Raw genomic sequence first — 22,679 nt, 5'->3', positions numbered from 1 at the left:
CTATCAACAAAAAAACCAACAAAAAATGAATACAATTTTTACCTTCAAATACTGGATGATGGATATGTAAATTTTGTAATACAGGGATTGTTATTTTTGTTTGTTTGTTCAGAAACTTTCAGGATTTGCTTTTTTATTAACAGTTACAATTTTCTAGCTAATTGTAAATTAGATTAAACTTTTAATCTTAGTAATTGTCTTAATTATGCTGTGATATTGGAGGTTTTTACCCAAAGAAAGGCTATTTTCAGTTGAAAATACACTTCTGAATGAAAAGAGACCTGCTAACACATCTGCAGTCCTAAATTGATAAAACTGTAGACAAACAAATTCCCTGTACCTTTATCAGATTAAGATTATTTTTAATTTCTGTAGTGAGTGAGAGGGTAAAACTGAAAATAAGCAGGCTGAGAAGCGTTTAAACTTGAAAATTGGGAAGAGAATATATAAAAAACACAAAACATGAGATCATAACAAAAAATTCCATCTAGAATACTTGTTTGATAAATGGATTAAAAGTTTCAGCCATACCAGAAGCTAGTATTCTCTAAGTCTGAAACAGTATCAGAACTCATGAATCACAATGCAGATGTCATATAGTCATAGGCACACATGGTCCTTTCTATAATGCTGTTTTCTCAGAAGAAAAGGAAATGTCTTGATAAAGATTAAGCTTGCACTGACTGTCTATTTGTAAGTCCAGTTGTAGTTATTGTTATCTATTTATTGTTGTAATAAATTTGGGTGCATGCTAGAAGCCACCTGTTTTCCTAACCTCACTTGAGAGACCTGAGATTTGAAGGGTTCTTGAATATCCATGTCATTGGCATCACCCCTTGGAAGCAGAAATCCCTTATCATAATTAGGTAAAGGCTTGGACTCTGGCTCAAGTCAGAATTTAGGCAGGAAACCAAAGTGCCAACTCTTCACAGTGCCATGGTAGCCCTGGTCAATTGATTTGTGGAGCAAGTGTGTCATCATGTTTGGCCACGTACCTTTCATCTGCAGGAATGACCCAAGAGTCTCTTCTTCTGAGAGACAAAATATTGCTTGTTGGTGGGAACAGCTGGTCTCCCAGTCCAGCCCTTACCTTGAGCAGTGGTTTCTGGCTCTTGCAAGCCTTGGAACCACACCTGCTTCCCAATTTTCCCACCTCAGTCACTGCCTATTAGTGTAAGACCCCTAAGTCATTTATTCAGAAACAAACACATTTCTTCTTTTCACAAGGAAAATCCCTATTGTCCCTTTCCCATCATCACCTATTTTCTAGAAAAATCGGACTGGCCACTGACACAGAAGTGAAATAATGCCAAAGTACATTCCAGTAATGCTACAGAGAGACAATCTGTATACATCATTCTGTGAAAAGTGACTAGATTACGTCTCATCCAGTGGACAGCAGCCACACAACCACAAACCATATGCAGAAAATGAGTTTCCCCCACACTACAGAAAAATATGCACTGGAAGAAAACTTACGTTCCAAAGTGACTCAGGAAAGCTGCAATGTACTCTCTTCTCTTATGGTATCCCTGAATAACATACTGTACCTTAAAAAAGAAAGAAAACAAATCCAGAGCTATAAAAAGATTAAAAACTCAAAAGCCCAGTTTGTCATATATTTCTTGTTAAGGAAGATTTATGTTTGACATGGTAGTATTTCTGAATCCTACATTTAGCACGATTTCCTTAAAGAATCCTAAAACGCCTTTAAAACAAAGTCTGGATCTTGTTCACAGAATATCTTGTAAAGAAATCTCTTCAATCACATATGAGTGAAACTTTCACAATTTTGAAGCACTGTTTAACTGCACAAGGCAAAGACTGAAAGAAAGAAAAGCTCAGCCTTGCCTTATTGAAGTTTTGAGTCTGTGATAGGCAAATCAGTTATCTCAACTGACAGTAGGCTAAGTGTCAAAATAACATTCTGGTTATAAAAGAGAAGAAAAAATTAAGTATCTTGCACAACTGATCTTGGGTGTTTTCTGAAGACTGCACCTCCAACAAAATCTTCTGAACACTAACCTCTTTCACTGGTTTCATGCTGACTCAGGGTGCCACCTACTCAACTGTGAGCATCAGTTTCTGAGGCATTCAGGGTTTTGAAAGACTTCCATCCTAGCACAGACAAAATCCAACAATGCTAAATTTGGAGACGTAAGGCAAAATTCTCCTCACATCATGTATGTTTTCTTGTTGATTTGGATAGCATCACTTAGGAGAACAGCGTGAGCAGGGGTTGACCCACAACGAGAACAATGCACGTGTCACTAGGCTGCAAGGACATCTGGTTTACAATTGGTGACTTGGAACTACTTACGGAATGGTTCTATGTGTGATTCCCTGTGTAAATTCCTTTGCTTTCCAGAACAAAAACTAGCATTTTAGGAACCTTTTCTCCCCCAGTGGAAAGAACAAGAAGAGTATTTTCTTGGCTATGGCAATACTAGAATTCCTTGGCTGGCAAATGTTTTCTTAAAATTACTGAAAAAGTCCTGATACAACCATTGCTGAGAGCTGTCTTGTATAACCTAAATTCTATTTATAAATTGAAACATTGTATTTTATAAGACACTAAGATTATTTTGAAGGCTTTGAGTAGGATCTGAAATATTATTTTGGGAAGAGGAAAACATACAATAGGTTTGCTTAAGTGACTTTGTTTAAGAAAGGATAAAAACAGCCTGGTGTATTTGCAGATTTTAGAAACAGAAAGTAATTTTAACAGAAAACCACAACAAAAACAATTCTAATGATAGATTCCAACATAATTATGGAAACACATTCTGAAGAACTCTTCTAAAAGATAAAATTATTTTCTTAATTTAGACAATTGAAGGTAAAAAAAAAATACAAATAAGAAGTCTGAAATAAGTAAATTTCTAGATGCTGACCCCTAAGTCTTCTTTTGAAAATTATACTTAAATAATGGAGAAACTTTCAAAATACTATAATCGTTCTTTTTTGTTTAAAAAAGTCAGCTGACTGGAACACAACCTTTTCAGCAACCTTAAGTAGCTATTACTGTATAAACATCCAAAGAAACTGCTGATTCAGTTCATCAGGAGGAAACATCTGAGAAGAAAAATCACGGAAAGTACTCGAAACCTACAATAATGACTGGGGTATGAGAACTTGCAACTAGAACAATAATATGCAAACTACACATCTGTTATTTACTAAAACCCAGTATACTACAATGCAGTGCTGTGCAATACAATAACATTTTATCCTAAATCATAACATACTGCATTAAGAATCTGCTACAGGATCTGATCCCAAACTCACTTGTTTACCTAAAGGAGTTATTCTATTCGATGCTGCGCTTAGGTGCTCAGCTCTTACCAAGAAAGTATTCCCTATGTAGCTCAGCCTAAGTATGCCTTGCTTAAGAATATCTGGCAGAAGAATAATGATGTCTGTGGAAATGCAGTACAGTGCACAATGGAAAGGAAAACTGATTGTCAGCAGCAGCTTACCTTGTTTGTTAGCAGCTGGCATACTTGGGGTACATAGTCGATGAGACAACCTCCCCCAGGAAAGGCTGGGATGTGAAGGGCAGATGATCCTCCAAGCGCACTAGAAAAATAAGTTAATTTAAGAATACATCACATGCACAGTCCCTGGGATTTGAAAATTATTTCTGCACAGTCCTCTTTCCTGATTCTTGAAGTCAGAGGGCCAAGAGGAAGTATATTTTATGCTGCAGTGATAACAAAAAGTATTGAGTGATATCCTCTATAAAAACAGGTTATACCATGACCCACCGTAAATTAACCACTTAAATCAAGAGTATCACTAATGCAAAACATTCTCTCAGGAAATAGCTTTTTCATTGTGAACAGTTCTGTTTCTTAGCCCTCATCAGTAAGATGTGGAGTATTGTTGTTCAGATATCTTGTTAGTGGGGGAGGAGAGAAGCCAAAGTTCTCAGCTATTACAAAACCCACCTTCAGTCAAACCAGCTAAGAAAAATCAAAATAATTGGGACTGAGGAGTCATGGCAGGCACAAATATCAATCACTTAATCGATTCCAGTTTTGGACTTCCCAAGAGAACACAGACCTTAAGCTAATAAATCAAGGGGGCAGTGGGTCAGAAAGATTATCAGGTATATGATGATGTAAGGAGGATGCTGAAAGAAATGGGTTTGTTCAGTCTTCAAAGAACACTGCAGAGGGGGAATACCAAGGAGGGAAGTTGAAGGCATATTGATGCCTTCACTTATCTAATGGAAAATTACAGAGATGATGGATTCAGAGGCTTCTCTGAACTGGAGCTCAGTGGTGCTCCATCCTCAGAGATGCTCAAACCTCAGCTGAACAACAGGGCCATGAGCTGGCCTTGCTCTGAGGAGTGGCTTGGCCAGATAAGCTCCTTCTTGCCAATCTATGTTGGTTTATGGTTACATTCTATGACTCTGTGATGTTGTTCATGCTCAGTAGGAAATGACAAAAACAAGGATATTAATTCTGTCCACGCACATACTGGATATTCTGAATGGTAGGAATCCACAGAAATAAGGTAACTTCAGAGATTTAGGCAGCTTAACCATTTGCCTTTATCAAAGGGCAGAAGACTAAAGCACACCTGCTATTACTCAGGATAATGGCTTCTTTGGTGTGGAAACATCTAACACTTATTTAAATCAGGCTGTTTAAGGCAACAACTAGGTAAAGGCCTTCCTTCTAGCAGTACTGACCTGAATATTTCTTTATAGTTCCTTACTAAATCAAAATTTGCATTACACACTGTGCATTACATCATCCATTAACTATCCAGAACCATCTTGGACACCATCAGAAAGCTTCAAGAGCTAAGTTACTTGGTGTGACCTCCTGTTTACATGCTCTTTCCATGACAAATTAATTACACTGGCTAGAAAGAAAAGTTCTTTGCTGCAAAACAAGTCTCTTACTCTTCAACAGGATCTGGCCTCTTATTTTCCTCAGTACTTGATAAGAAATCACTTTGGTAGGTATAAAGATCTACAGTCATACATCCCTTTGAAGGAACAGAGCCTACATAAATCAAAAAAATCCCAAACTCATAATGAGGTGTATGGAAATCTGCTACTCAGGCAAAACAGTCTGGGTTTAGCAGACTGTTCACCACATGGAACAGTTCTGCAGGTCTAGATTTTGCATATGCAACAATGAAGAGAAAAAAAAAAAAAGCTCTGAGTACTCCATAGCTACATTAAAAAACAAACAAACTTCTCCAGCAGAAGTAAGACTTATGTGGGACTTTTTTTTAAATAGAATTTAGTTTCCTTGCTGCTACCCCCTTCCTAAAATTATTCACACAAGAATATAATTTCGCAACTTGTGGATGGTTTAAAAGCACCATAAAAGAAGAGTGACGATGAGATGATTAGAAATTCGGAACATTCCTGAAACAGTATGTTCTTACAAAATTGCAGGTATAGGGGGTGCATTGGTCTCTAACACTGGATAATGGAAGACTTGACCTCCTGGCCTGTTACAAGTGAATTGTGAACCTTACTTTAGGACCCTGACTTCCAGTTTATTGAACTCCTTAAATATTATGTAAATATTAAAAGCCTCCAATCTCATACACAGAGCAACTGCTACTGTCCACTTTGCATCCTGCCTTGCCTCATTTGACACCAAGTCCAAGTTCCCTTGCAGCATGGACATACGACTGAAGATGCTCAGATGACTACAACAGGAATTACAGGCTTCTTTCTCAGTTACAGTAGCAGGTATGAAATTAAGAGTCATCCCTAACAGACTACACATGCAAAAAAAAGCTTTTGCTCCTATATCATCAGCTTACAATACATCTTCCAGACTGAGTTATTATGATTTGTTAGGGTTTCCCATTTTACCTGTATCCATCTCTTGAAAGTAGCTATCCTGTAAAAACGTGTTGACATAAATGGAAATCCAGCCCTCCTCAAATGAAAAACAGACTGCTAAAAGGTGTGGTTTCTGAGAAAGAGATCCCTCCACAGAAAGAAGGCTGGAATTTCTAGTATAATTATCCTCTGAAAGCAGAATAAAGCTGTACAATATGTAATTTATGTTCTGTAGAAATAATTATGGGTAGGGAAAATTAAGAGTGGACAGGCTTCTTTTCTTTGTTCCCTCTATTGGGTCAGAGAATCTGCTTATTAAATATTTTAATAAAATACTGGATTTGTACAGGACCTTGCCTCTGACCATCACAAAACTGTCTATAAACATTTAGCAATTAAGATTCTTCTGCTTTACTAAACAGATATTTACCTTTTATTTTTAAAAATGTAAAGAAGCTATTGCTCAAAGTTTGCTTTGAATATGCTGTATTACAATGTCTCTGTCATGCTAAAGGAACATATTTGCAGTACCTCACAACCCTGAGACCAAGCAAGAGGGTGTAATAATTCATCTGACTTACAATAAACCTGCAACCGAATGCCATACACAATGCCAAAGAAGGATTATAAAGGGTGAAAAATGCAGACAATTAGGCAAGGGAATGTCACCATGCAGCTCAATATCTAAGGCCACTTTTGAGGTACCTCACAGTCCAAGCAAAAGAGAAAGTGCCATTCCATTTGGCAAAGTATTTCACCCACACAAGCTAAAGATTGCTGCATGTCAAATCTGCTTTCCAGATAGTTAGGCCTCTTGGAGAATAGATCTTAAACACCTCTGTTTGCAATCAAGCTTTCCTTCTCAGTATCAGTGCTATACACCCCTTACAAAAAAACCTTATGTTCATTTTATCAAGACAACAAAAGATGTTAAACAAAAAGCATCAAGAGATATGATGAGGAAGCACAGACAATTGCTCCCCTACAGCTGCCAGAGTAAGGCTAGTTTCAGTACAATCAATTGAATTGTGTTTGATTTTTACACTGTTTTTTCCAATAAACTGCTACTTTTTAAAGGCTAAAATTCTAACACTCTCGTATTTTCTGTAATTTCAACAATTCACAAAGCAACAGTCTTAGGGGACGCTATTTCATTTTTACTAGTACTAGATGAAGATTAAATACATGGTAGATCTACCCGTCTCAGAGATAAGGTTGTACAAACATGCCAGAATTAAGACCTGTTGGCCTCAGAACTTTCTTTGCTTGCTCTTACTCTAAGCCTACTCAGCTCTGCAAACCAACTTCATTTTAAGACAGAGCAGAGACTCCTTTGCAGCAAGGTCCTGTCCTCCTAGGTTTCCAGAGTCAGCCACAACGTGGTTCTCATCCATGGTCTGTGAATTAAATTCCATTTTTTGAGGAATTCACTACTTAACAAGTGCAGCAGTCAGCCCGCGTTACTACAAGTTTTGTTCTGTGACATGCTGAAATACAAGTTCAGAAAGCCGAGCTGGAGTATGTTTACACTTCTGCTGTTGACTGGTGCATTCCAAGTGACTTGCTCTGTCTGTCTCTCTATGGATCTATTTATTCAAGCCGACATACAAAATGCAAAATTCTTTCACATTTTTTGATAACTTATAATTAATAAAAATATCTTTCTGAAGAAATCATCCTCAATAAATGGCTTAGCATTAATTCACAAATTTAGAGAAGTGATTGCTTTTGTTCTTGAATATTTACAGGTAAAGAGGCAGTATCTGCCCTTCCTTAAAAGCATCACTTCATTAGAGAAGAAGGGTATTTGCAAGTTACAAGCTCAGAAGACTGGGTGCTTTAGCAAGGCACTTACAGGCATGTAGAGAGATACTCTTACTCCTGTTCCTACCCCCTTCCCTACAACTCCTGGGCCTGCCTGGTTCCCCTAAACTCTCACTTGTACTGCCACTTCCCTGCAATTCATTTTTGATTCCTTCTTTCTCCAAGGAGATTGTAGATTCCTCTAACTTTGAAAATGTAAACAATTTAAAAACTTGCCTCTGAGTGGAAAGGCCTTTTATATGGGCTTAAAGTAATTATGAGCTTTTCTGTCAGTGTGGCCAGTTAAAGCACTGTCAAATTATGTACTAGTGATGGAAAGTAGACTTTAGACTTTATAGACTACAGCCCTTTATTTTACCAAGATACACCCTTTTAACTCTGTAACACCTGCCATATTTTGAAACTGAAGCACACTGCAGACAGACACGAGCATTTAAAGGGTTTATTACTCATGATGGCTATAGCCAAGAGTAGCCTCAAGCATGTGCAAAGAAATTCCCTTCTTTTTGCTCTTTTTTCCTATTTTGAGAGGCATGTTAAGGGCTTTGATCTCCTTCCCTGTTCTCTTTCTCCTTTGTTGCTGAAGTAAATAGTCGACTTTTTTTTCTTTTGCAGTTTCATCACTTTAGTACATTACACCATTTGGCACAAGAGACACAAGGAACCACATCAAATAAAAGCACGTGACCACAAAGGCTGCCTTACCAACCATGATCCCAGATTTGCTGTCAGCTTACCATTTTTCAGACTTGCCTGACTGCAACCAAATCCCTCCAATCACACAAAAAACGTGGTGCTTGGCAGAAGCATTGGGATAGTGCTTCGATCAGCAACACAAAGCTCAGCAGTAAAATAACAGAACATTTGTACTGAAAAATTGGACAGTCTAGGTTTAAGACAGTATTTTCTTCCCTTTTTCATATTAGTTCATTTAAAGCAAACATAATTAACATATTGCTTGTCCACTCAAATCTATCACAAAGGGACACGTGTCCAAAAAAATTTCCATTCTATTTTTAGTGAAACAATTTTTACTTAGAGTTACTTCTACTACAATACTGGTAAAACAGAAATGTATGTTTTCAGCTAAGAGATATAATCTGAGGCATCTATATTACTGAATGTACTGGAAAAACAAATACAATCACAAATAGACCTAGAGGGAAAACTATGCCAAATCTACTTATCTGAAGAAAGAATCCTGGTCAAACTCAGACTCAGCATCTGGTCACTAGAGCTGAAAGGATGATACCATCATTTTTTCCTTGACCTACTAGCAGTTCAGAGTAAATACCTCTGAGCTTGTCCTGACAAGTGACTGGAAAAAAATATGAAATAATCACTGTAAAGAGCAAATACTAAAACCAGAATGTATTCCAGTTTCACAGAATGTGCAGAAAACTGCAAGTCAGATGTACTGAGTTTTATTTCTGCTTTTCTGCTGGCTCTGTATGTTCTAGCATGTTATTTCAACCATTCTGCTTCTCTGCTTGCCTACCTGTAATGTTTAGATACTTACACTGAAGTGCATGGAAGTTTAATAATATTCAGAGACTAGTACAAAAGCTGTGGGATGACGTATTCTGTAAGTGCTAATGAATACTATGGGTTATTCCAACTTTTCTATTCTGCTGCAGGTAAAATTGTAAGAAAGAAGCAGTTGTCTATAAATATATTAGTCATTTTAGACAAAGTGGTCATACCAAGGAGACTTAGATTAAAGTCTGTTACTTGGAATCTATACACTTAATTTATCAGACTTAAATGCAAACCATAGTTAGAGTGATTCAATACTGAAATATCTGTGGGGATAAGAGCTCTGTCCCCAGGATTCTACTTCTTCTCAAAGAAAATAACTCAAGAAGCATGAGATTAATAAATGGTTAACCTTGTAATTACATTAGAATTTTTTTTTTCATCCCTTCACTGACAGTACTGAGAGCTAGAAGAAGAAAGAACAGATACTCTTGCAGTTTCAAGTTTTTCTTACTGCTGTATGATAGCATAAAAGTCTGAAAATATGAGTATTTCCTCTGTTTTTGATAAATCAGACTGAAATGATTTTTCCTTTGCTTAATGGATCTTTACACACAGAAACATTCTGCATAAAGGGGACTGCCAGATTTCTACTGATGTGTTGAGTGAGTGAAAACCTGGGCTGCCAGCGCTACAAAAGGGAGCGCTCCACCATCCTCACATCTCACATTCTCTGAAGAAACAAAACCACAAGAGGATAACAATTATTACCCAACTGATGGGACACTTGATGCCACACAGTGGTACCACAGGGCACACAAGCACTTTGCCTACAACAGGCACCATGTTGCTTTCTTCTCTGGGTGACAGGACCCACTTTTATAAACTGACCAATGGCTTACAGCAGACAGCTGGGCAGGCAGGCAGCCCAGCACAACTGAGTGCCTTCCATCAGACCTCAAGGAACAAACTTGAGGAAACATCCATGCAACAGAAATTATCAGTGAGGCTTCAAAGTGTATATGCTAACTTAACTGGTGTCAACAGTATCACTCCATAAAATGGTACAATAATTATGGTCACTTATTTGTTCTGACAACGTAAAAGTGAAAAGTATAAAACCAATATATTTCAAACGGTTAAACGGTTTACTATTATTAATACAGAATTGTTTTTCATAATACACTACTAACAGGTTCAAAGAGAAAATGTGAAAAGTTCCACAGGCTATAAAAAGACTGTGATTCTCTTTAAAGTTAAAAATTTCTGACAAATGTTGCAATTTATGGAACTGATGCCCCCCCTTAGTTTTTCTGCAAAAAAACCACCAATAGCATTATGTATTGCAATTGTACTATACTCAGTCAGTTGCAACAGATAGTAATGAGAATCCATAACAAATGACAGAAGAACTGAATTTAGAGACACTTCTTATGACACCAAACCCACAACTTTGGTGTATCATTTCCCTTCCTGCCTAAAAAGTACTGCCTACTAGGGTAAATTAAAATGAATAATATTAAATATTAAATACTTCTACTAAATAATAATTCATTAAAGAATATTTACAGGAAACAGATATAAGAAGCCCTGAATCAGTTGCTAGATGTCTCACAGTTTAAAGAGGAGGGCATGGTTCCTGTCCCAAAGAACTTTCACAGTCCAGTATTTCAAGCTACACTGCAGAGAGAGGAATTAAATGAATTAAATAAAGCATGTACACTGCAGAAAGCAGGCTTAAACCTTTAACACTTACAATGTAGATAAATAATTTCCAAAGCATTTTGCTTATTTCTTAAAGTTTGGCAACAAATTAAGAGAAATATGAGTGAGAAGTGAAGAAACATAAGAGAAGATTTTCACAGAGAATTCAATGCAATAAGGAAATAACAGCAAATAAAATTCCCAAACAACCAGGAAAAGTTTTAAGAAAGAAATCCAGACAAACAGAGCAGCAGCAAACATCACTGAACAGAAAAGGTAGATAAGATAAGCAACACAGCAGATAAGTAAATAAAGAGAGCACTGTGCAGTCCTGCTTTGTTTTCATTTCCATAGAAGTTCAAAAACCTATAAATGAAGATTAAAGAAATTAATTAAGATGCCAAGAGAAAGACCATGTAGCCAAATCTCCTTCAATTCTCTTCTCCATGGATCTCAGAAAGAAAAGCGAATGTGAAAGAGGATGGAGACTCATCACAACTGTGACAAAATAAGAATTTGGGTGAAAAAGTCAACTGTAACTGAATTGTAAAACTTTTCCACCCTGCACTGGTTTGAGATGCCAACATAAACACAGGAATTTGCTTAAAATAATGCATTATCCCCATTTCTCCTTCTCATTAACTGTGAAGGAGGAGAGTTGAGTCTGTTATATAACATTTATTCTTCAAAGTCCTGCTCTTCAGAAAGGTAATTTTAATGGCATTACCTGTTTTGCTGATATATTTACAACCACCTAAACTGTGAATACATTAAGGTCCTTCTAAGAAGCAAATAAAATAATACTGGGCATTGGCTCTTCTACTTCAAGGGAAAAATGTAATGACTTGGAAGAGCTGTGTCAAAGGAACTAAAAATGGCGTAGCATGAAGACAGGGGCTAGGAATTACAAACTCTTGCATAAAGAGCAAAAATAAAGAGAATACTGGACTCCTGGTATGGTGCAAGCAGTATGCTCCTCTGAAACAATACCACCTAATAAATTAACAAAAGAATCCAGGATTTATTTATTGTAAGGATTCCTGGAAATTCTTTACTGTACTGATGCCTGAGTGGTATGTTACACAGTGCTTGACAGCATTTAAGATACCGATCTACTCTTTTGTAATCCACTCTTCTTTATTGATGAAGATCTCCCAAACAATTCAATTGATCCAAATATTTACCACAAATCCATGTACATCTTCTCTTATTTTCCAACAGTTCAGTGGGTAACATAAATTAATAACTGCTCTAAGATGGTATCAGTTACACGTACAAACACATGCCCTATCTATCTGTAATTTCTGATCACTCTTCCAGCATACATTCAATAATATCCAGTTCACTACATTGTGACTATTCACATGGCAGGTAATTTTCCAGTACTTGTACAAACCCAGCTAATCAGCAGAGTCTATCACAAAGCAGGAAAGTGTATGACTATTGCCTTCCCTGCCTACTGTTCTTGCCTTTTTCTGAAGGACAACAGTCATTTCCTATAACTTGTAGCCTTTTATGTTTTGTGATTGCACTTGCTCATATTGTTCTTCGTTTTATTTATGTTCCCTAATTTACTTGCCAAATTACAGTAATTATCTCTCATTGTTAATCTCTTCCTATATTGCTTAATGCCTAACACTTCCAGTGACAGTAATTTCGTAGAAGATTTATTTTTTTGCTTCTGTGCTAAAAAACTGCTATGTTGTAAACTTCTCTCACGTAATTTTTTTTTCCATTTTCCTTAGGCCAGACAGTAATTCTCATTTGTGAATCTCAACTATCTGGAGAAACATTTTGTATGAAACATCCTGTCCTCTGCTTCATCAGCATCATGTTTAATTAGCTTACATGAAGAACAAGAAATACATACTGAGAGGGCAAGAAAACTTGCAGAAAAAATTCAGAAATTAAATGAGAGCAACATGCTGGAAAACTTCTGGATATGAAGTTGAGCATTTGGGTCATCAATAAGAATGCCTGAGGGAGACAGAAAGTTAAAGGAGAAAAATGTTTTTCTTTCATACATCTGGCTTCTGACACTGATTTCCATGTGTATGCAGCATAATTAAAGGGCATTCTTGCTCAGATCTTGAAATTGGCTTTATCTTATGTTCACAAATGATGTGGAATGCTACAAGTCTGGTCTGGTGCTCCTGCTAAATGCTCCAAGAGGCCAAGTGCACTCTGGTTTTATGTAAGCCAAGTACACATGTGGACACAAGGAAAGAGAACATCAGTTTTTCATGTAAACACAGTCACTGCGGCTTGACAAGCTAATATGAACCATGTTAAACTCATTCATTTAACAAGGTGATATCAATCTGCTCAGACAGTTTTTACAGTCCCTTTCAGAGTCTTTACCACAAGAATTTGTGTAGGTCTGTTTAGTTCCTATGAATACAAATAATTCAAAATTCATCCTAATACATTCTCTTCAAAACAGAGGGAAGCAGAGCTATGGATCACATCACACAAGAGCAGTCTTTGGTAGTTGGAAAGACTGAGAAAAATTCTCAGAAGAAAACACTGGTACTTTGAAACTCTGGTCTTACACCAGAAGTAACAAAGGTTCCTTTTGTAAAAAGGCAGACATAGGTCTACTTTTAAAACAGAAAAGGCAGAAAATAAACCCACAGGTCTTCACTGTGTTAAAACTGAAGCAGGGACCCATATATACACAAGAAACTGGAAATCTCAGAATTTGTAACTTAAGAGCAGCACTTAAAGCTGGTCAGAAGGTGAATATAGGTATTCCCATGATTTTGTTTACACTGATGCCTGGAATTTGGCAATGGAGCACATTCATTATAGCATGTTCCGCAAGGTAAAGAATGGAGCAAAACATACTTTTCACAAAGATTCCCTTTATCCCAGAAGAGATAGTGAATATTGATAGTGCATATACAGATATCAGTCAGGCCACGAGTCAATCATAGACACTTCTATCCCCTAAACTGTCTTTAAAGCTGTCCCTCTTTCCTTTAGAAGCTGCAAATGGCCATTGAAAGACAAAAAATTCCACCTTTACATTACCTTATCACTATTAAAGGGTTTTTATTAATATTACTTAATGTTTAAGATGTTAAGTGGTAAGATAATGGGATGGCTTAAATGGCATCTGCAAGTAGATGTATTTATTAAAAAATATTGGCCGCTTTGATAAAGTGGCCTCTTTAGTTGGAGAAGGAAAGTTTTCAGAAAGACTGTCAGCTTTTAAATAATTTCTGTTCTGCCTTTTAGTAAGACTGAAATATTAGGATTCTACACATAGAATTGCTTCCTAAATAAGGTATTCTCTTCTCGAAAATTATATTAAGGGTCTTGAGTCATATAGATATGTAAAAAAGATCAGATGATTACCAAAAATAAAAGCATTGAAGCAGTACTACATGTCTTACTAAAATACCTTTTCCTCTAAAAATGCAAAGTGTTTTAAGAACACATGATACAATTTGTGTATAGTGCTTCTACAGATTGCTTCAAATACATCAATACACAATCCTTGATTCAATTTATGTCAGGGAATGAATATTATTGTACGCTAATAGAAGCTGAGCAAAACTCTCAGCTACTTCTGAAGAGGAGTACAACCAGAATTGCTCAAGCAGCTCCTCAGCATCTTTCAAACTGAAGTTTACTATTGAGCTATTTCAGTGTATCCAGAGTTCTGCATTCCAACAACTAATAACATCACAGTCAACAAGATCCCTTGGATACTACCTACTCAGGCAGGTTAACGGTTTTCCCACTTTATAGCATTTAAAGATGCTAGATACTACTGATCTGCAACCACAGAACTACGTTGTTTTAGACCATGAAAACTTCACAAGCTTTCATTATTATAAAGATCTGTTACCCATGGAAAGTTATTTTTGAATTGACTAAAGAATGTAAAACCCAAAATATTCCATACTATTTAAATCTATAAATAGTGTTTTAGAATTCTAGTTTACCTGGGGCAGAAATAGCTGACTTGGAGCTCCTGCATGCTTAGGTTATTTTTTTGTGAAGACAGAAGTTCAGAAGTTCTCAGAAATCATATGCTCTTGCTTTTTCTACTATTTCCTGTCTTCAACATACAGGTCATCATTGGATGTTTTAAAGTGAGTTATAATGAATGTGCTAGCTTATGAAGATTTTAGGTCTGTTGAAGTTGGAGTAAAAAAGAAAAAACCCTGACCCTACAAAACCAATAAAATACAGCTGTAAATTTAAATCTAAACTTCCCTGTATATAGCCTGTGTTCACTGGGCTTCCTTCTTGCACATGACTGAAGGCTCTTCCTTTAGCAACTACTTCTATAGTGTTTCTTCGGATACTGATAATTTTTAATTTCTTTAAAAATCGCAGTGGTTACACTGACAGCAAAGAAATCATCTCACTCTTTCAGATTTTTAAATTTTCCCTAAGAGCTCAGGGAAATGATGCAATGCCAGGATACTATACATGCCCAATTTCACTTCAGATTAAGAATCAGGCATAGGGTTAAAAAAAAAAAACCAGCTGTTTTGTGATACAAATGAGGGAATGAGATTTGATCCTCTTTTCCTGAGTAAATTCTTATCCACACTGGTTTAAAATAACAATGTACTTAGAACTATGGTATTTGGATCTACTGTACCGAATAGATCTTGTTTTCAAGAGACTAAAAAAGTAATAGTGGGATGAGAGTTTTTAATATCATGCATCTAATTCTGACTTCAAAAACGACAGCCAATCCTATAACTTCTTTCATTTTTATCCTTTCTCTTGTTTGCTGGTTCTAAATTGGCATTTGTATAATACAATACACTATTTATTTATTTATGTATTTATTTATTTCAGTTACTACAACCTTGGACACATAAATCCTTATCTGAACGTCTCCTTGATAAAATGAGATATTGCCTTTTTACCCCTATAACCACCTGCACCTCAGACGTAAGCTCATATACAAAATGCGTAAATAGTAAGTCAATATTTTTTTTCCCCAAAAACCCCCCAAAGAATCACAGTTTCAAAGTTTTGGTTCACACATCTGCAGTAATTTGATCATCTTCTGCACACATGCTATAAAAACACAAAGTTATCAATGTTAATATCATACCAATATATGGACATGACCTAATAAAGGTTGATGAATTACTTCTTTATGAGTTTTATGTATGTAAACATCAGCTACAATATTCCACAGACGTAATCTCTGTATTCCTTTTTTTCCTGGCTACCTGCCAGCCAATGTTTACCCATCTTTATTTGCACGAATCAGGACTATTCACAGGACAAGTAAGAAGGAAGTTTGTGAGCAGCGCAGTAACAAAGTCTGGTTTCCAGTGGACTCCTACAAAGCATTGGACTGGCTTTTTACATGAACTGCATTAAAACCACAGCACAGCGCAAGTTCAGTCCTTACAAACATCAGAGGAACCACACTGGAAAGATGTCCTAAATGCCTTTGCCAAAGGAAAAGCTTCAAATGCTGTTTATGCCTTGCAAGACACCAGAGCATGCATTCAGGAGAGGAATCTTGACTGAAGGGAGACTTTTTTCACCTGATGTTTAATAAGGCATGAATTCTGACTGAAGCACTTCCTAAGATTAGAATATTTGTAATTTCTTTCTTGCATATTAATTCTGCTCACTGAATACAGTGACCTTCAGCACTGTATTCAGCACTGAATACAGAGGGGCTTCAGCCTTTCCTTCAGGTGACACTATCTGCTCTTCTTAGTGATTATATTCATGAAACTGTGGGAATTTCCTATTTTCAAGACTTCTACCTTTCTGCAATTTTTTTTTCAAATTGACCAGCGGGCTCAAAAAAGTTAGCAGGACAAAAATGACAGACACCTGTATGTACAGATAACATTATCATATTAATTTTACAGCAAACAAAATCTATTTTCTTAGGAAGTCAGATTAAAAAATAACTCCAATTCCCCATCACACAACGTATCTAGGGAGGAACTGAAGTCCTTGGCAGAGGTAACCAGCAGGAAAACAGCCAAGACCTCAAGCTCTGTCAATGCAGAAAATGATATCAATTCCAAGAAACCCACCCCCAAACCAACCCCACTGATTAACCTGAAAGCTTAAATGAAAAACTGAAAATCAACTGATTAAACTCACATTGCACATGCAATTCAGAGAGAGGACAGTATTCCTGAGACACTTCCTGAATAAGAACAAGCATAGGAAACTTCATCCCATTAGGTAAATAATTAGTTAAAACCACCATTCCAAGAGCTTCTACAAATGCCTTCTTAACCACAATCCCAGGAGTGTCAATATAATACTAGCACTCCACTTTCCTTACCATTAGTGCACACAGGTGCACACTTCAAAAGATAAAGTTCATATAAAGTTCTGTGAACCTGAGGTGTCAAAGGAAGGTATAAGTTGACACTGTCACAGAAGAAAATATTGATGCCTCTTGAGGGATGGAAACTGAATCAGTAAGGCAAGTATGTTAGTCCTAAGGAAGCTTCAAAACAGGACTCATTTGAAACAGCTATCTCATATGGAAAACCTCAGCCTGCAACTGAATTTTTTTTTAATAAAAGAAACAAAAGAAAAATATTTATAATGGAAAACATGAGGCAATTTCCAATTGCAGCAAATTTCAAAGGTTGTTTGCTCTCCCAGCTCCCAGCTTTACTGGAAAGCAGGAGTTGCTTAATACCACTGAAAACATCTGACAAAGGCCTTTTAGTCTAAGTTTAGAGGTATGACCTTTTTTTTCCTCAAAGGTCCAGAGCAGGCATCTATTAATCTTTATAGTTTTGGACATGTGTATTTATGACTTACTTCTTGGGCAGTACCCACAGGGTAAAATTTAAAAGATTCCACCAGCCAGTTGACTTTTTTTTTTTTTTTAAACTGGGAATTTGTATTATCAAAAAGGCTCTAGAACTTCTGGTAGTTTCACAGTAAGTTTACTAATCTTGCTTAGTGAGTAGGAAAAGAAGGTGAATGAATCAACACAAGGAAAATAATGTCAAAACACCAGAAGGTTATGGAAACTTGCCTATGTTCACTGAGTACAGCAGAAAACATGGAAGCTTTACCACCACTTCTTAAGTTAGAAAATATTTTTGTACTCTGCCCATCTCCTCCAGTTAGAATTTTAAAATCTAATGCAAAATGCATGTGTAAGGAAAGGTCTTGTAAGTCCAGGAACCAGTTTTTCTACAATCCAACCCCAATACCATATAAAAAACATTGTACAAAAAAAGACCTAGGAGTACATGTCCTTGTTGCTCTTGTTTTTTCCACCACTTGACTTTTTAGAAAATTGAGCAGTTCTTATATGTTGAAAAGGGAAAAAAATCAACCAGGAACCTGCTCTCACTGGGATCTGTTTATCAAGATCTTCTAGCAAAAGCTACTCACCATTTGATTTGCTACTGATTTACTGCAAAACAATTGCCTGTTATGCAAGGGCAGTTAGCTCTTGCAGGACAAAAACCCTCCAGCACAAGTTACTGCAGTTTAAACTGTTTTCATTTGGTGAGTGCAGAGGATACTCCGGAATCTAGTTCTACATACTCTTTTCTCAACTTCCTTTTAGTTTCTCATAAGGCTGCTCAAACACTGATCATCCCTTGTTAGAGTCAAGGAAGGTCATCTCAACCTCTGTGTTCTCTGCTGTGCTGACATGGACATCACAAGCGAGAACTCAATGACCATTTAACATTAGCAAAGAGTACCCCAAGAGCCACCCGTACCTGCAGAATCATCACCACCGGTTTCAAGCAGAGCAAAACTAAAGTTTTTCACACAGATAGAACCAAGTACTGATTCTGCTGCAGTTATGGGTAGTCCTGTCTCTCACATTTACAGCATCTCTTAGAAAGAGTCACTAAGAAGCCTAAGTAAATAATTAGCTCTAACAGTGAGGTTAAGTCAGCAAGAAGGTTCACTAGTGACTTGTGCTGCTCAAAATGTTCGTAAATGATCTGACAAACATGTGAGCTGTCAGGTGGCAGTTCAGGGATGACAGGTTATTGAGGGTAGCCAAAACAAGCTCCAGCCATGAAGAGCAATAAATGGGCTTTGAAGCAGAGGAACTGGATAACAGGAAGAAAGAGGAGATTTAACACAGATGTGTATGAAGTGATATATGCAGAAAAAAACAACCCTAACCAAAAATGGGCACCAAGCATTCAGCTGCTCTCGGCAATATGACTAAAGTTCAGTTGAAATGTCAACTCAGCATAAAACAAAAAGTCAAACCAAAAAGAAATACAGGATTATGAGGAAAGAACTAGAAGTTCCTCTGCAGCACAACTCAGTCTAGAAACCAGAAAATGAGGACAGAAGACTGATTACCACAACATGATGAGAGATGTTGAAAATGTGAATAAACACTGGCTGGTTGCTGTCTCTTCCAATACAAGTGTAGTGGCCAGCTTTACACTGTTACCTTTACATCAAGCAAACAGGAAGAGCTAGTTTCAAACTAAAAGGAGGTACCTCTTAATGCAAGATATAGTGGAGCTATGAAATTCCCTGTTGCAATATGTATGCAAAGGGTAGGCTGGACAAGTACACAAAAGAAAAATTTATTCAGGATTACATATGAGTCAAATGTCCTCTGCCACCAATGGCTTAAGGCTGGAGAATTCTTAGGGTAAAATATCGTATGTGCTAGTCCTGTTTCTGTGGACTTTGTTATCATTTCGCACACACACGTGATTTTTCTAGTAGGGTGGCATGTTTAGATGATACTGCAAGGCAATTTAGAGTGCAAAATTTTAATCACAAACGTGTATCTCTCTATTTACATAAAAAAAATTAAAAGTACTGTCACAGTATTATGTGATTAAAATAGATACTAATCATTTAAATGACGGTGTTTGCTTAAAATTGCAGTAAAAGTAGTTGTTAGAGTAATCTGAACTAATGGAGAGAAAAAGGCAGAACTTTAGAATGGTTACATTTTCTTTTCCCTCAGAGAAGGTTTTAAAGTACCTAATTTTGTGATCAGTAAAACATGGTATACCTTCAAAGAGTTTTAGATTTAATGAAACGAACGAAACATTCGAATAAATAAAGATCCTCCTTTGAGAACTTCAATAGCTCTGCAGCAATGACCTGACTTGTCTGACATGAACTCAGGCTGGGTGAAACATCTGGAAAAACACCCCATCTGAAGATGTAGGATCCTGCCCTCTTCTGCAAGTACAAGTGATATGCCAGGGATCATGATGATTTTAAAAATGCACACCTCTGCAAAACACACCATGCTACCTTCCCCACCCCAGCTTAACATACAATCCCTCTGACAATATCAACAGTTGCCTAACATGACATTTCACATACCACCACGATTTAGATGGCATGTGCTTGAAAGAGAACTTGAAAAACTAACACTTAATGTGATGAGGTTTAGGAGAAGATTGAAGGAAGTAAACTGAGAATTAAGATTACAAAATGGCTCTTTCATTCCTCTGTGGGGAAGAAACAGTATGAACAAAACAACCAAACCCCAAATGCTATTTACTTTGGGAAACAGGGTATGTCAAACTTCTCAGAGTAGGTGGAGTCAAGTAAGGACACAATTAGCCTAAAGACACCACCAGCAAATTGCTGCACACAGTGTACAGGTATGGCTAGCTGCAAGATGCCAAGGGAGAAGCCAAAGCTGTCCCTGGAAAGGAGAGTAGGGGGGATGCATCACCATACAAGCAAACCCCATCCCCTAAATATGGCCATGATTTAGGGATGCACTTACGCACTAGTGAAGATCTACTTACAGATTGTGCTGAAGTTTGGTTAAAGGCCTCTTACTCTTGCTACTGAACAAATTTTGTACTCAGCTAATGCTGCTCCTTGATTCTATTTGTGCGCTCTTTGTTTTTGAGTCCCTGCAGTATAGAGCAGCTACGTCTGTTTAATCTTTTTTTGACAGGCTTGGAGAGAGAAAGGAAAGACAACAACAAACATTGTACTTGATACAATGTTCTTCCCCTTTGTCTGGTGTTTGGTAGAGCTATAATGCAAACTTGATACTTGAGGTCATTTTACTGAAGGGAAATGAGGTAGAAGTATTAGCAAGTATAACTAGATGATCCAATGTCCAATTATTTCACGTCCTGCAAATTAGCACATCTCAATACTGATATCCACAGTCCATGAAATGGCATTCCATAGGACAGCAACAACAAAACAAACTCATATGAGCCCTCCAAACTTAAGATAAAAGCCCACAGGAAGTCAGTCTAAGTATGGGAGATAAATTCACCAGCTCCGATCAAATCAGTCCTTGGCTATTTCACTGGGAGTTCAAACAAGATTTGTCAGATTACAGCATGGAAGAGATTATCAGTCCAAAGGTCTGTTGATGGGGAATTAAAAGACGGGCAACCCACTCCCAAACTAGCATGCAATTTCTTTACTACATCCAAATCAGATAAAAATCAATCTTATTATTCCACAGCCTTCCCTTTCTTAGTAACTTCTCACCCTATATCACTGTAAAAGGTCATTGAACTGATGCTACCTTCCTAAGATACTGCCGATGTCCCAGCAGTAAGTTACCAGAAATTTCCTACTGTGAAAGAATATAGATTGTATTTTTAAGCACAAACAAGTTTAGGAAAAAAAAAAAAAGAATACCAAAGGGGAAAAAAAAAAAAAAAAGATCTTCAAGTTTACACTAAAGAAAGATCTGAAGGGTGGATACTATTTGAGAATCATACAAGCTAGAGGCAAGGGTGGGGGGGTGTCACCATCTGAGACACTTCAGATTTGTAATTACATTGGAATCCTATGCTGAAAGGTGGAAGTGGTCAAGAAGAATGGAACTATCTCATCCTTTTATGAGAGGCAGATTTCCTGAAAAATATGTTGCCTGTTTTTAGCACCTAAGCTACACAAAGACACACTTCTCAAACATTAAGGAAACAGAAATGATTTGCATCTCTGCTCTGACTGACCTGACTACCTGAGAGCAGCTTTTTGTTAGAAATTAGCAATTGTGATAGTATTACTGAAGAGACTAGAGGTCATGGTTATATACATCACAAACTTTTCAAGTGCTACATACTAGTATCTAGATTGTTCCTTGTAACTAAGTCACCACTTGATATTCTTCAAGACTGCCAAACCCGTGACATGCAACTGTTACCAACTGATTTAGCACATCCTTAAGTTTCTAATATGATTGGCATTGTACATAATTTCAGAATATGAAAGACAGAATTGGTTGGGAAACATCTAATTTTCCTCTTTCAACATGACAATACATGAAAAACAGCATCTGAAATGCACAAATTTTGTTGCCTAAGTAAATGACTTCAAAATCCATGTTTTCCAGTTGGGAAAAAAGAAAGATACTCAGGCCTTTACATGTCAAACTTACACTCCTACAGATTGTGTAACACCTGCTCCAAATTGCTTTCCCTTTGGAAACCTACCTTGGAAAGTGACCTATCTAAAGCTGTTGTCAGTACTTGGAAAAGGCTATCTAGCCTTCGAGGAACCATGTATTTATTCAGTATCTAATTAGTTCAGAACCTGAAGAGCATTGATGCAAACCTGGTCAGGACTAAAAGTAACTAGTTGTAGCTCTTCAAACCAAATGCTGGGAAAGGCTGGAACGTAAGTCCATGGTCTAATTTTTCTATTTTCTTCTTTGCAAGAAGAATAACTAACTTTCTAACTTTGCATAAAAATGCAGCACATGTAAAAGTAAGGGAAGCCTGGAGAAGAGATGACTCTAAACTCTCAAGGTAAATGTTTCATAATCACAAAGAGACAAAAATATTTTTAATTTAACATTTCATACTTTGCTTTGAAAATCCAGCACTTTACTATCTGTCTACCAGGAAATTCCCAGAACTGCTCAATTATAATGAATGATCTGGACCCG

At 36.9% G+C, this 22,679-nt stretch overlaps 1 protein-coding gene across 2 annotated transcripts in view; it reads right to left on the bottom strand.

Moving 5' to 3' along the window:
- BABAM2 (BRISC and BRCA1 A complex member 2) overlaps positions 1-22,679 on the bottom strand; it is a 163,833-nt gene that overhangs the window by 36,063 nt on the left and 105,091 nt on the right. For both annotated transcript variants that reach the window (XM_066316048.1, XM_066316047.1), the window contains exons 8-9: positions 3,480-3,579; positions 1,480-1,550 (exon numbers count right to left, since the gene is read on the bottom strand). In XM_066316048.1, the coding sequence (XP_066172145.1) occupies positions 1,480-1,550; positions 3,480-3,579 (171 nt within the window). The remainder of the gene's footprint in view (positions 1-1,479; positions 1,551-3,479; positions 3,580-22,679) is intronic.

This window comes from Sylvia atricapilla, chromosome 3, assembly GCF_009819655.1.
Source record: "Sylvia atricapilla isolate bSylAtr1 chromosome 3, bSylAtr1.pri, whole genome shotgun sequence".
NCBI lineage: Eukaryota > Metazoa > Chordata > Aves > Passeriformes > Sylviidae > Sylvia > Sylvia atricapilla.
Note: the sequence above shows the minus strand (reverse complement) of the source record. Positions and strands in the feature narration are given on the sequence as shown.